This window comes from Odocoileus virginianus, chromosome 6, assembly GCF_023699985.2.
Source record: "Odocoileus virginianus isolate 20LAN1187 ecotype Illinois chromosome 6, Ovbor_1.2, whole genome shotgun sequence".
In the NCBI taxonomy this organism is placed as follows: Eukaryota; Metazoa; Chordata; class Mammalia; order Artiodactyla; family Cervidae; genus Odocoileus; species Odocoileus virginianus.
The window spans coordinates 66,493,656-66,508,034 of record NC_069679.1 but is presented as its reverse complement, the minus strand read 5'-3'; the positions used below and the strand labels follow the sequence as shown (position 1 = coordinate 66,508,034).

The 14,379-nt window shown below is 32.9% G+C and overlaps 1 protein-coding gene across 8 annotated transcripts in view; it reads right to left on the bottom strand.

The window, feature by feature from the left end:
- Positions 1 to 14,379, bottom strand: part of PALS1 (protein associated with LIN7 1, MAGUK p55 family member) — an 82,642-nt gene that overhangs the window by 28,111 nt on the left and 40,152 nt on the right. For 7 of the 8 annotated variants that reach the window (XM_070469528.1, XM_070469522.1, XM_070469521.1 and 4 more), the window contains 5 exons: positions 7,601 to 7,809; positions 5,457 to 5,534; positions 4,303 to 4,449; positions 2,976 to 3,137; positions 927 to 1,004 (listed from right to left, as the gene is read on the bottom strand). In XM_070469528.1, the coding sequence (XP_070325629.1) occupies positions 927 to 1,004; positions 2,976 to 3,137; positions 4,303 to 4,449; positions 5,457 to 5,534; positions 7,601 to 7,809 (674 nt within the window). The remainder of the gene's footprint in view (positions 1 to 926; positions 1,005 to 2,975; positions 3,138 to 4,302; positions 4,450 to 5,456; positions 5,535 to 7,600; positions 7,810 to 14,379) is intronic. The other variant, XM_070469526.1, reaches the window with a different exon arrangement.

The following is a 14,379-nucleotide window of genomic DNA, read 5'->3' as shown; positions in this document are numbered from 1 at the left end:
AATCAAGACTTCAGTCATGCTCCCAGTCTTTAGAGAGTTCTTAAGTCTCCTACAGGGAGAAGAGGGGATTTTCCTGGTGATCAAGACTTTGCCTTCCAATACAGTAGGTGCAGGTTCAATCCCTGGTCAGCAAGCTAAGATCCCACAAAGAAAGGCAATTCCAAAGAATGTTCAAACTACCGCACAATTGCACTCATCTCACACACTGGCAAAGTAATGCTCAATATTCTCCAAGCTAGGCTTCAACAGTATGTGAACCATGAACTTTCAGATGTTCAAGCTGGATTTAGAAAAGGCTGAGGAACCAGAAATCAAATTGCCAACATCCACTGAATCATAGAAAAAGCAAGAGAATTCCAGAAGAACAATTACTTCTGCTTCACTGACTATGCTAAAGCCTTTGATTGTGTGGATCACAAAAAGCTGGAAAATTCTTAGAGATGGGAGTACCAGACCACTTTACCTGCCTCCTGAGAGACCACATGCAGGTCAAGAAGCAACAGTTACAACTGGACAGTCAAGACAGTGTGGTTGTCATGAGTCAAGCAGGGAGGAAGTGATGAATAAGCAGAACATAGAGGATTTTTAGGCCAACGAAATGATTCTGTAGGTTATGATGGCAGATATATGTAATTATACATTTGTCAAAACTCATAGAATGTAGTACAACACCAAAAGTGAATCCTAAAGAAAACTATGAACATTGGGTAATAATGAAACCATCAACTCTCTAATGTAACAGATACACCATTCTGATGTGGGATGCTGACAGCAAGGGAGGCTGTGGGAATTATGTGGGAACTCTATACTTTCTGCTCAATTTTGCTGTGAACCTAAAACTACTCTCAAAAAATAAAGTTTATTAATTAAGAAAAATATAAACAGTAGCCATCATAAAATAAGGAGCATTAAAAAAAATCACTTACTACTGTTTCTTTGGCAGGAGGAGGCTTGATCTGTTGACTGGGAATCAGAACAAATGTCAAAGTACCATGCATATCAGACTACAACAGAAAAAGCACATTATTTTAAAAAGCTGTATTTATGAAAATCATTCCATGATCTTATGATCAACAGTTCCTAAGCTGGACTATACTGGAACCTCAAGGAGACTTAAAAAAGAAATTGGTAAAGATGAATCCCATTTTATCAGGAAGCACAAATTACCCCTTTTGTGGACTCCATTTTATTAGAGCTATATTAGAGCCATATTAGGCATATGGCATGCAACAATTTTGGTTCTCTGGTCCACTGGGAAAAGCCACTTGGCCCTTAAGTCTTGGGTTTTTGTTTTCCATTCAGTTTAAGTTTAGGACGATTCCACAGTGAAGGGCTGGAAGATATTATAGCACTTCTGGCTATCTACTCTGACATACATGGATTTTAGTACAGTAGAATTTGAAATGGTAATTGGGACTAGGATTAGAAAAGTGATGCAAATATACAAATATTCTTACTTCCTAGATGCTCTGTCTCTGTCATTCATTCTGTATTTTAACTGTACATAGTCTTACTGCTAGGTTCTCTATTATCTTCCAGTATAGTTGGCCCTCCATATTCATGGGTTTCATATCTGTGAATCCAACCAATTGCAGATGAAAAAAAAAAAAAAATTCCAGAAAACTCTAAAAAGCAAACTTGTTTTTGCCATCTGCAGACAACTATTTAAATAGCATTTATATTGTATTAGGTATTATAAGTAATCCAGAGATTATTTAAAATATACTGGAGGATGTGTGTAGGTTACATTCAAATACTATGCCATTTTATGTAAGGGACATGAGCATCCATGGATTTTAGTACCCATGGAGGGCCCTGGAACCAATTCCCCTTGGATATCAAGGGATAACTGTACACCACTGCCTGCCTTGTTCAGATACCTCCAGCCTAGACAGTAATCACACTTATGGTCCTGACACAGTAGGGAATGGTATTGAAACAGTACTCAATCTGGAGATAGCAGCCAATAAAACAAGATCTAAGAACAATAACCTCTGGTACTTTGTGCTACCAAGCAATGAATGCGACTGGGTAAAAATAAGAATGTGAGGATGTTTTCTAAATCTGACAACAGATATCCACAGGTAGGAGGAATTCTAATATAAGAACTGATATTAAGTAAATAAGTCTATAAATGTGGTTGATGAGTATATATGAGGTGATCATAAACTGCCCTCAAAAGTTGACTCTAAATTGCTTCCTGATTATACCAGCAGTCTAACAGAACTTTCTGAGATGACAGAATTAATGCCATGTTCTTTAATCTACACCATAATATGGTAGCCATTAGTAACACACTGCTCTTGAACATCTGAAATGCAGCTACTGAGGGCTTCACAGGTGGCATTAGTGTGTTTAAGAACCCACCTGCCAAAAAAAAATCCCATGGACAGAGGAGTCTGGCAGGCTATGGCCCATAGGGTTACAAAGAGTTGGACATGACTGAAGCAACTTAGCATGCACACATGAATGAGGAACTAAATTTTGAATTTTACTTAATTTAAATAACTAATTTAACTAGCACATGTAGCTAATGGCTATTATAGTGAACAGTGTAGAGCTATACCATTGTTATTATCTAATACTGTTGGAAAAAACAACAATCAATTGTAGATAATAAAGAAAATGAGAAAAAAAATCATGAGGGTATGAACTTCATTTTGTTACTGTTTCCCTAGCAGCTAGCACATAGGAGGCACTTAATGCATATATTTTGAATGATTTAATGAGTTATTATTAGTGATTTCAGAGGCAAATAAAATGTACCTAACAGTATAAATAAAATTTAGTAGTGTCCCCGCAAGAATAAAATGCTACTAGTAAATATTATGGAAATAATTATATGTGAAAATTATGCTAGAAATTATATAGATATCTTAACAGTTAGTTTTAATATGCTTTTAAAATTCTGAAGTCTACTGAAGGAAACAATTTTTGAGACTGTACCAATTATCCTTCTACCCATGTCAACTTACCAACAAGTCAAAAACCTCATTGACATCTTTCCCCCGAATTTCAATGCCATTAATTTCCAGAACTTCATCTCCTTCATGTAACAGCCCACTTTTTTCTGCAGCACCCCCTTTAACTATCCGACTAATGATGACAGAATCCATTTCATTTCGAACTGTAGCACCCTAAAAAACAAAAAAATTCAAGTCAATTTTTTTAAAAAATGCATTTTTATTTCCTCATTTTAAAATTCTTACTTTTCTAGTTAACAATATTAGCCTTCATTTATCTGGAGAAAAAAATTTATTTACATACAGTAACCATGGCAATAGTCTGAAAGCTATCATTTCCTCCACATTTTCTGCTTCAGAAGCATTCTATTTGTTAAAATTCTAAAATCAGACTTTTGAAGCATACAACAGCATAAAAATGCACTTGTTCAAAAATAAAGTGAAAGCCTATAATCAAATTTGTTCTTTATATGGTAGATGCTATTCAAATGGTTATACTATATTTAGGTACAATCAGTGAACATGACTTGTAACTGAAAATCTTTTTAAATTCAAAATATCATGAAGAGATGAATACTAATCTGGTTAATAATCAAAATATTAAATACTATAGCTGTATCCAATTCACACTAATATTTATTAAATGTTTATGATATAAATCAGAAGCACAACTGAAATATATAGTCAAAAAATGGAAATCTGAAAAAAGTTTAAGAGGAGACAGTTTGTAACACTTTTCTCCTGAATCTTTATTTTAAAAATTTGTCATAACTTTCCCAATTTCTTTTTTTTTTTGGTGGGGAATAAAACCTTGTTACATAAACTGCCTTTTAATAAAATACAGTCCCTACTTCACATACCATATTATGCAAGAAAAATTTAAGATCTTAGGATTCAAGAATATTTCTCTGAAAATAAAAAGGAAAAAAATTAAGGTAATAATAGCAGACTAAGAGAAAAAGCATTTACGTATAAGAACTATAAAATATTAACATTAAACAATGCATACTTCTAAATATATGTGAAGTATGTTAGTAATTACACTGAACGAAATGATCACAATTTCTAACTTGTTTTTTAAAAAGTTGGAAGAATAATGAAGCAGATTACCTGTCCCTTCTTTGTGCAATTACTTCACAACCTATTTTTTCATCAAATTATGGGTGAGAAAAGATGAACAGATTCTTCTCAGACTAATAAGGAGTATGAGCAAGAACATAAAAGAATTCCAAAAAATTAGCCTCAAAAGAGAGAAACTACCAGAAATGTAAAGGGTCTTCAATTATACAGAAGATCTCCGTGTGGAAAGGATCTCGTATCAGAGATGTGGAACACTTACCAATGGAATATCTCGAGCCTTTTCTATACGAACTATTTTTACAGTTTCTCCTCCATATTGGCCAACGCTTTCATAAACTCTCTCATCTGTAATAGGCTCTAGCTGCATTTCCTGCTCAGCGACCTTATCATGGGCCAGTAAAAGTGCCTGTTTCAAAGAAACCCAAAGCATTTCAAGTAACAACATGACTTATTTCTGTAGAGAGATTTTAACCTAACTCACGTACAAAGTATCCTGCTCATAAAACACTTAAAAGTGCTATAATTAATTATATATTCAGATCTGTTTCCAAAGTTTCCAACTGAAGTACAGATGCAGCTCTGTTATCTTTTTTAGCTAACTAACGTGTTAGTTACACTAGGGAATACTCTGGGATGAGTTATGAAAGTCTAAAAAACTTCAAAAAACAGAATCACTTTAAGGGTCCAACATTATAATTAAAATTTACAGAAAAACATAACCAAAAAGGAGAAATTTGTAAATAAGTTGTTTCAAAAATAATGTGGTTAATTTTAAGTAGAAAAGTATATAATCCAACAATAATTACTTTGTGATGTAAACAATCAAAGCTATGGTTTTTTAGTCAGAGCTACGGTTTTTCCAGTAGTCATGTATGGATGTGAGAGCTGGACAGTAAAAAAGGCTGAGCACCGAAGAACTGATACCTTTGAACTGTGGTGCTAGAGAAGACTCTTTAGAGTTCCCTGGACAGCAACAAGATGAAACCAGTCAACCCTAAAGGAAATCAGTCCTTAATATTCACTGGAAGGACTGATGCTGAAGCTGAAGCTCCAGTATCTGGCCCCCTGATACTGGTCGCCTGATACAAACAGGCGACTCACTGGAAAAGACCCTGTTGCTGGGAAAGACAGAAGGCAGGAGGAGAAAGGGATGACAGAGGCTGAGAGGGTTGGATGGCATCACCGACTCAATGGACATGAGTTTGAGAAAACTCCAGGAGATAGTGAAGGACAGGGAAGCCTGGAGTGCTGCAGTCCATGGGGTTGCAAAGAGTTGGATACAACTGAGTGAACAACAACAACAATCAAAACAGGCTACATAATATTTGAGCTCTTTGTTAGTCCAAGAGACTGATTCAAAGTGATAATGAATGCTGGAAAAACCACATAGATAATGCTCTGTCCATTTTCTACCTGAATATGTGGAGCATTCAGCAGAGCAGTTAATTCTTGTCCTTCCTTCTGGTGAACTGGCTTCAAAACAGTTTGTACCTAAGAAACAAAGATTATTCCTAGGTTACAGAAAATAGACATTTGTACAGATTTTTTTAAAGGGTAGGATTTAAAATTGTAAAAACTATTTGTAAGACAGAAAAGCACTGAAGAGAATTATTTTTAAAATGTTTTTTCTCAGAATTTTCAATCTTATCATGATTGACAATAGCATTTTTACTTATGACTATGAATGAGGCATTTCCTTAAAATTTTCTGCAAATATATTATAAAATAGACTAATAATGACTATATAAGAGAAAAGCTATTCTAACAGTTATGCTGCTATTTTATATTTTTAATCATACGTTTATGTAACTACATTTTAAATCAGAGAGGACATTTTAGAGTTAGATTAACAAGATAAATTTATATGAGAGTGATAGAATAACCACTATACCATAATGAATTATATAAAAGATCTTCCTCAAGTCAAGCAATTCTTGCACTCTTAGTATAAACTCCACTTGATTATGAATTTTTTTAGCCTGTTTCCTTACTATGGTTCTTAGAAGATTGAGATAATCTATATAGACTGCTTAGCACATTACCGAGCACACAGTAAATTGTTATTTTAATATATTTCTAGATGTGAGTTACTCATATTTTAAGATTTCTATATTAATGTTCATAAAATGAATTGACCTCTACTTGGTGAGTATAGTCACATATACTGGTTTACTATTTGTTTTTAGTATCTAAATTATATTATCCAAGTACAATGAGATGGGAAATAGTCAATATTTATGTGTGAAAACAGTTTATTTAACATAAGGATTATATGTTCCCTAATGTTTTGAAGGAGTCTGTAAAATTATCTGGGTCCGGCATTTTGAGGAGTAGATTTCTAACTTTCAATTTTACCTACTGTTACTACTTTTTTCAGCTATCTGTAAGTCACTTTTGGCAGTTTTTATTTTCTTACAAAAACCACCATAGCACTTTCATACTTAATAATATAAACTTATAATTTGTTATAATTTATGCTTTTATCTTTGCTAACATTATTAGTGTTTTATCTTCATCTGACTTATCAATAGGTTTCTCTATTTTCTTGTTCTCTTAAAAAAAAAAAGAAACTTTTAAATGTTAAATTTATGTAAGTAATTTAATTCCTTTTTCTGCTTTCATTTACTTCCCTTTCTAATTTCTAATCACGTGAACTGTACGTTCAGTTGAATTATTTTCAATCTTTTCTTCTACCATAAATATTTAAAATTTGTTCTGTGGGCTCTTTTTCCTCAAATATGTTCTCATTATCAGTAGCTCTGATTTTCCTCCTTTTTCTATTTCTTTACTCCAGTACCAAAAAGAGCACTTTGTAACAATGCAGATTAACAAAACCAAAATCATCACCATTGATGATTAATTAATATATATAAATATATAAAATTTTAATAAAAGTTAGCTTATGATTAAAATAGGAATCCAGTAATTCTCTAACAATTCTTATGGTTATTTTAAATAATTTTTAAAGTAATTCCCCTATCGAAACTAAGAGATAATAATTTTGAGATTAATCAATTTGACCACAAGTAGATCACAGCAATGACAGCATCAGAACTAGCCTGTTCTCTAGTTGTGGCACCTGTAAAAGGACATTTCTAAATATATATTGAGTTCCATATGTATTCAATACAAGTAATAAATCTTAGAAGTTATGTATTTATAATACCTGATTATCTAACATAATTTAGTCTCATCAGTACTGATTTATCTCAGTTTATAATGCATATTGCTTAAAATAAAACCATACTAAAAGTATTAAAAAAATTTCCCCTTTAACAATTTAGACAAATATTCCTCTTACTATACAAATATACAGCCAATAAAACCAATGCTCTTCTTTTCATGGAACAGAGTCTTATTTCTGTACTAAGTATACTTTTCTTTCAGGATAAAATACACATAAGTAAATTTTTCCTCACACATAAATTATCAACATGTGATCAGTAGCAATTAATTCTAATGAATCTTAAGAGTCACAGCAGTATTTTCCAAGAATACCGCCTCACTACCCCTAACAATTACCTTGTGTATGTCAATGAGATTTTCAGAATACATACCTCCTGTGCAAGATCTTGTGCATTGGAGATAAGAGGAAATGGAGGACTGGCCTTGTTCATGTGTACTGTGACAGCATTGTGTATCTTAAACGCATTCTGGAAATCTTTATTTTGTACAAGTTGTAAAAGCAGTGAAATATCCTCCTGGCTCTGAGAATCTACCAAAGTATGTTGGATATGTTTAAGTGAAGAAAACAAGTCTTCCACTTCTAGGAGGAGAAGGAAAAGATATCCAAAAATTAATTTTCTGTCTTAATTCCACAAGTGTTTTAAGATAAAATTTCCTGAACCAGTAACAATATAAGTTTTGGAAAAAAAAAAAAAACTTACCTATTTTTTGAGTGTCAAATCACTGTCATCTTACTGATTTTTAAGTAAAACTCTTTAAAAATTATAGAACAGAATCAAGTACATTTTTTCAAGTGTTTTAATTACGTAAAATATATATCACTATAAAAATAAATAAGGGGATAGAATACATAAATGAATAAAAAATTTAAAACCACCAATAGTCCCATTACTTACAAGAAACTTTAAAAAAATCTCATGGCATTTCCTTTTTTCATTTAACAGGACATTTAGTTTCCCCACATAATCAAACAGTCTTTACAAAAACATATATAATGGCTCCTTGATGTTCCATTACATGTCTAAACTATAATTTATAATAACCATTACATTGAGCATTCAGGGTGCTTCCCATTTTTTTGGTAGTGTAAGTAATAAGCATTTCTGTACATAATGATCACTGCTGTGTAAAAATATGTCTGAGATTCCGATGTTCCTTAAAATAATTCCAAGAAATGGCATTTTAAAATACCATTCTGACATTTTAAAAGCCAAAGAGTTTTCCAGGTAGGTTTTACTAATTCATATCCCATTACCAATATTTGAATATTATCATTTTTAAAACCCTTCCATTTCTTTAACAGGGATGTTGAAGCTTACTCGTATTTACCAAGCACTTCTTCTGTGGTCCATGGAACTCTTATGAACATATGTCTCCCCTAAGATGATACTGAAAAATTGGGGCATGTGTATGTTTGCATGTTCCTATTAGTGTCCATATGTAGCACATACATTTTTCCTGAAGGAGGTTATTCCAAAATGGATAAGAACCACATGTTGCCTCTTCTCTGATCCCCAACAGGTAGATATGTGCTCATGTATACACTTTGTCACACTTGTGGGAAATAGTTTTCTAATTTTTCTGTCTGTTAATTAAGTTTATAAGCATAGAAAAAGTGAGAGAAATCACACAGGAATAGGTGGATCCCCTGGAGAAGGGAAAGGCTACCCACTCCAGTATTCTGGCCTGGAGAATTCCACGGACTGTATAGTCCATGGGGTCACAAAGAGCTGAACACAACTTTCACTTTCACTTACCTAGGTCATTAAATGTTTACCCACATTTAAAACTTATTATGGTTTCTATTCCACAGGTAACTTCAATCCATCTAGAATTAATTTTGTATAGATTTGAGGGGAAATTTGAACTTCATTTCTTACAAACAGTTAACCAATTATTCTAACACCATTTATTGAATAATCTCTTCGTTTCCACTGATTTATGATACAACCAAATTCTTATATCTATCATGGTCTGTTTCTAGTCCATTGGTTTATCAGAACTGCAATCTTCTTCAAGTAACATTATAGTCTACACTCATATGGACTTGACAAAAATTTGCTCATTACTCTTTCAAAAATGTTTTGACTTCAAGTGAGCTACAAAATCTTTTTAAAGATGCTTCCTCACTATCTCCTATGTATCCAAAAAGAAAAAGCCTACTGAGATGCTGTCTAAAATTAAACTGTAAATGATTCTGGAAAAAACGTAATAGTAGGTACTGTTCGTGTACATCTGTGTCTTATATAGTCCCAAGAAAAAATAATAATTAAAAAAAAAAAAAACCTCTTAAATCTTTCTGCTAGTTTTCTTCATACAGGGCTTGCAGAAAGGTTACTAATTCTTATATCCTGCTACTAAATAGTAGTTAAATATTTTATAGATTAGAATAGCTCTTCTAATCAGCTCTTGTGAAGTTCCCCATCTTCCACCCCTCACCCCAAATTAAAACTGCTTTAGTTCTCAAAAAAAAAAAAAAAAAGTTATCTAATAACTTAAAATGTAGCCCCCCTCAAAAAGAGACAGGAAAAAAAATCAAAAAGTCAAAACAGTCATCTGAAGAACCTAAGAAGTTGTGGTCCAGAACTAAATAATTAGCTATAAGTTAATGATTTATCAAGTTAATGATTTATCTACAAGAGTAGACAAAATATAGATAGGGGAAACTGAAAGATGTTGATCAAAGAGTATGAACTGTCAGTTTTAAGGTGGATAAGTTCTGAGGATATAATGGGTAGCACAGTGATTGCAGTCAATAGTACTGTATTGTATACTTGAAATGTACTGAGAGTAGATCTTAGGCATTCTCACCGCACACACAAAAGGTAAATATGTGAGGTGATGGATGTGTTAATCAACTTAACTGTGGTATATTTTACAACATCAGATTGTACACTTTAGATACACAAAATGTTTTTGCCAACTGTACATCAATAAAGCATCAGATTTCATCAAATTCAAAGAAGTTACCACAGAAATTACCTAAGTATATAAAGAATTCTCAGAGTATGAAGAATTCAATAGCCTTAAAGTATCTTTAGAGTAAAACAGGAAGACATTTTAAATGTCTTAAAAGGAAAAAGAATTACAAAATCAACAAAGTAGCTGACTCTCCTGTAGCTCTCCTGAAGACTATAACCTTTCTGAGTAGATTATGGGATTTTGGTTTAAATTTTTACTAACTGTTTAAAGGGGCTTAGCCTGGTTGTCAGGGCAATGAGAAAATCAGAAGCTTCAGATCTCACTGCTGACAAATCAATAAGCAACTTTAGTCAGCCCAGAGGTAACAATCTCCCTACTGTGTCTCTTCAAGCCCAGGCAGAGTTAAATTTTTAGAGGCAAAGGTATTTCTGCATGATCTCTATGTACCAAAGCCACCCACAAAGACACTAAAATATGGACATTAAAAAAAATTTTAATTAGTAGTCATACCTTTCAGCTATAACTACTGGTTCTATTTTGTTATACTATATAGCCTTTCAGACTTTAAAAAAATGCTGATCTTAACCACAGAGACCACATTATAAATACTGTTTTGCAATCTGATATTTTCCAATGTCTACAGAATAAATTCTTGGCATAAAATTACTTATCAGGGCTTCCCTTGTGGCTCAGCTGGTAAAGAATCCACCTGCAACGTGGGAGACCTGGGTTCGATTCCTGGGTTGGGAAGATTCCCTGGAGAAGGGAAAGGCTACCCACTCCAGTATTCTGGCCTAGACTATATAGTCCAATGGGTTGCAAAGAGTCGGACACGACTGAGTAACTTTCACTTATCAGATAATAAAAACATTTAAAACTTTTATACATGTTGCCAAACTGCCCCCATAGGTTTGTACTAACTCATACTCTTACCATCAAAGAACCTGAGTGCCTGTTTCTACAAACAGACTAAATTTTTCATTTTTGGTGATCTGGTTAGGAAAGCATGTATTTCTTTACCCAGTAGTGAGTTTCAATGTATTTTCACAAGATGAAGAGTCATTTATATTTCTTTTTTCTTAAATTTTCTGCTTATTTTTTGACCACTTTTCTACTAGATCTTTTTTTCCTTAACGACTAGAATTACACAGATTTTATAAATATCCCTGCAGGCTTAAGTAGAACCTACTGAATATAATTTTCTTGCTATACCAGAACAATGGTTTTTTAATCAAAGATATTTATGAGAATCAGTAAGGACATTTACAAAGATATTTACGTCCTGAATTCTACCTTAAACACAATCAGAATCCCCTGTCATCTTTAATTATATATATACACACATACACATATACCTATATATATTTAAGTTGATTATGTACTCTCAGGAACCAATGATTTACATGCTTTATTAACAGCAGTTGTGCAGTTGTAGCTATAGTATTTTAAGACATAATATACCTGGGAATAACTAAGGTACCCAAACCCATTTTCTTCTATATTAAACAACCTTGACTGCTGTACTGAATTTTTGTGTCTGCATTACAGTTATTGTACTTCCTCCTTTGTGACAAATTCTTTTATTGCCCTTTTTCACTTCTGTGGTAAACACAGCATATAATTTTCACTTTTAGAAAACTGTAAATAAATACATGTTAATATATGTAAATATCCCAAGGAAACAGGAAAGGTAAGGTAGGATAATCTTAACTAGGAATGGCTTAATGAGAGATAAAACTAGAGATCACTGACCTTATTTCAGGAGATCAGATAAAAGTTGAGATGCTGAGATTTTGCATGGACAGGAAATAGGCGATTTGTGGTCAGTCCAAAAGGGATGATTACTTTCAAGTTCTAAAAAATGAGTAGCCTTCTCATGTTGATAGGAACTCAGGTAAGGAATATGGTTCCAGAGAAAGATAAAATCTGGTCAATCTGTCCAAATTATGCTCATACTGAGGCATTCAAAGACATAAAGACCATCCACAACAGTTTAAATCCAGGATAAAAAAATTACAGGGTCAAACTGGAAATGTCTTTCTCTCAGGAAGCCAGGGACCAATATAAGATCTATAGGGACAGGACAGATCTTACTTTACTCAAGTAAAGGCTTTGGGGAGAACTTAAGAACTATGCCATGTGCTAGAAATTACAGATTTAACTGGATTTGGGGTTCAAATTTTCAAGGTTATCATCAAGACCAACTTAATCTTGTTAATTATTATCCTTTACAATTCCACTAACCTTTATGAAGTCCTACTCACATTTTTTTTAATTAGTAAAAACTGTTTTCACTGAAATTATCCCTTTTTAGAAATTATCTCCAGACTTAGTACATTAGTCAATGCTGCCAGACTACATTGAGATCACTTGCACTTAAGCTCAGCTTTTACAATAAAATATCACCAACCATTATTGAAAAACTACAAATATGTGTTGTTGTTGTTGTTGTTGTTGTTCAGTTACTAAGTCATGTCTGACTCTTTGCAACCTCGTGGACTGTAGCACACCAGGCTCTTCTGTTCCCCACTGTCTCCTGGAAATTCACGTCCATTAACTTGGTGATGCTATCTAACCATCTGATCCTCTGCCACCCCATTCTCCTCCTGCCTTCAATCTTCTCCAGCATCAGGGTCTTTCCCAATGAGTTGGCTCTTTATATCAGGTGGCCTGATACAAATTTGGCCTGAATTTCACATTGGTCACTGCCAATATTGAACAGAAAGGTATAGAACAATATCTATATTACAGGGATAAATACATACATTTTAATCCTCCTAAAATCTGACAAATTTTTCCCAATTTAGAAAAATCACCAAAACCTGAGACACACATAGTTCAGATCAAACCTCTTCAGATGGAGAAAATGAAGTCACACACAAAAATGGCACCTGAGTGAAGAAATATTTTTCTTTAACTTCCAAGGAAATGCTTTTCCTGCCATGCCAAGGGATTTTAAAAAGATAAACATTATTATTATTATTATTTAGATTTTAGGGCTTGATTGTGATATGTCATTTAACTGCTTTAGAAAAGCTGACCTGAGATGTCTTTCCACCTAATACAGAATCATGTAATGTACAATGACTAGCATTTAGAGGTGCTTACATATTCTACTTTACCATATATCTATAGACAGAATTTCTTCTAATAAACTGTGTTTGTATATGTTCACACATATAATGCACCCCCAAAATGCTACTTTTACAATACTGTTGCATTTATTTCTGCTATTTTAACCTAGTGTCTTGTGCTTTAAGTATTTTCTCAGAATATTTTATTTCAATTCTAACACAATCACAATAATATGCTAGATAGTATACCGGGAAGGTTCAGCAAAAGAAACCAAAACTGCAATCTGTGAATGTAGAGCCCATGTAGCTTTTTGAGAAATATTGTAAAAACATCTTTGATTGTGCAGTACCAACCTGGGTAACTAAGTGAGACAGCAAATTTGCTAAGTGTGATTTATGTGGACAGTTTTCAGATAAACCCCATATCTGCTTTCATGCCAATTTAGCTGGAAGTTTCCAGACCATATTCTTAGGCAGGAGAGCTTCCTCACGTATACTCATGCTTCAGGTTCAAATAAACTTCCATTAAAAATGTTTAATGAATAAACAGAACAGATTAAGTTACCAAACACTAAGAAGTTTTTAAGACTTCATTATAAATAGCTTGACAGAAGATATGAACTAAACCATATGCAGTTAAAAATATCTAAGAGAAAATATGAAACACTAAATGATAAAAACTTATTTATAAAGAAACAGTAATTTCATCAGTTTATAAATTTAACAGACACTAAAAATTATGCTGCCTCTGTCCAATAAAGTTTTAAAGTCACATAGAAAGCAACAAATATCTATCTATACCATTCGTCTTAAAATATTGATTATAATGAATTTTATTAGAAAATTCTGAATGGACTTCTGATAAAGGGTCTTTTCTTTGATATTAAGTATGATGTCATAATGAAAAATAATTGTTAGCAATATCTACTCAGGGACTCTCATTTTTGACACATTCATTCTAGTTTCATAAAAAAATTATTAATTTAGAAAGGTATTTTGTTGTAGGTTTAAAAAACCTTGTTTTTATATGGTGTATCTTTAAAATCACTTCATGTTACTCAATAACAGCACATTTTCTACACACTTTAAGAAATGTTCCACTGTCTGATGCAGTAATTAGATTATATGATACTTAAACAAAAACCACTTGTTAT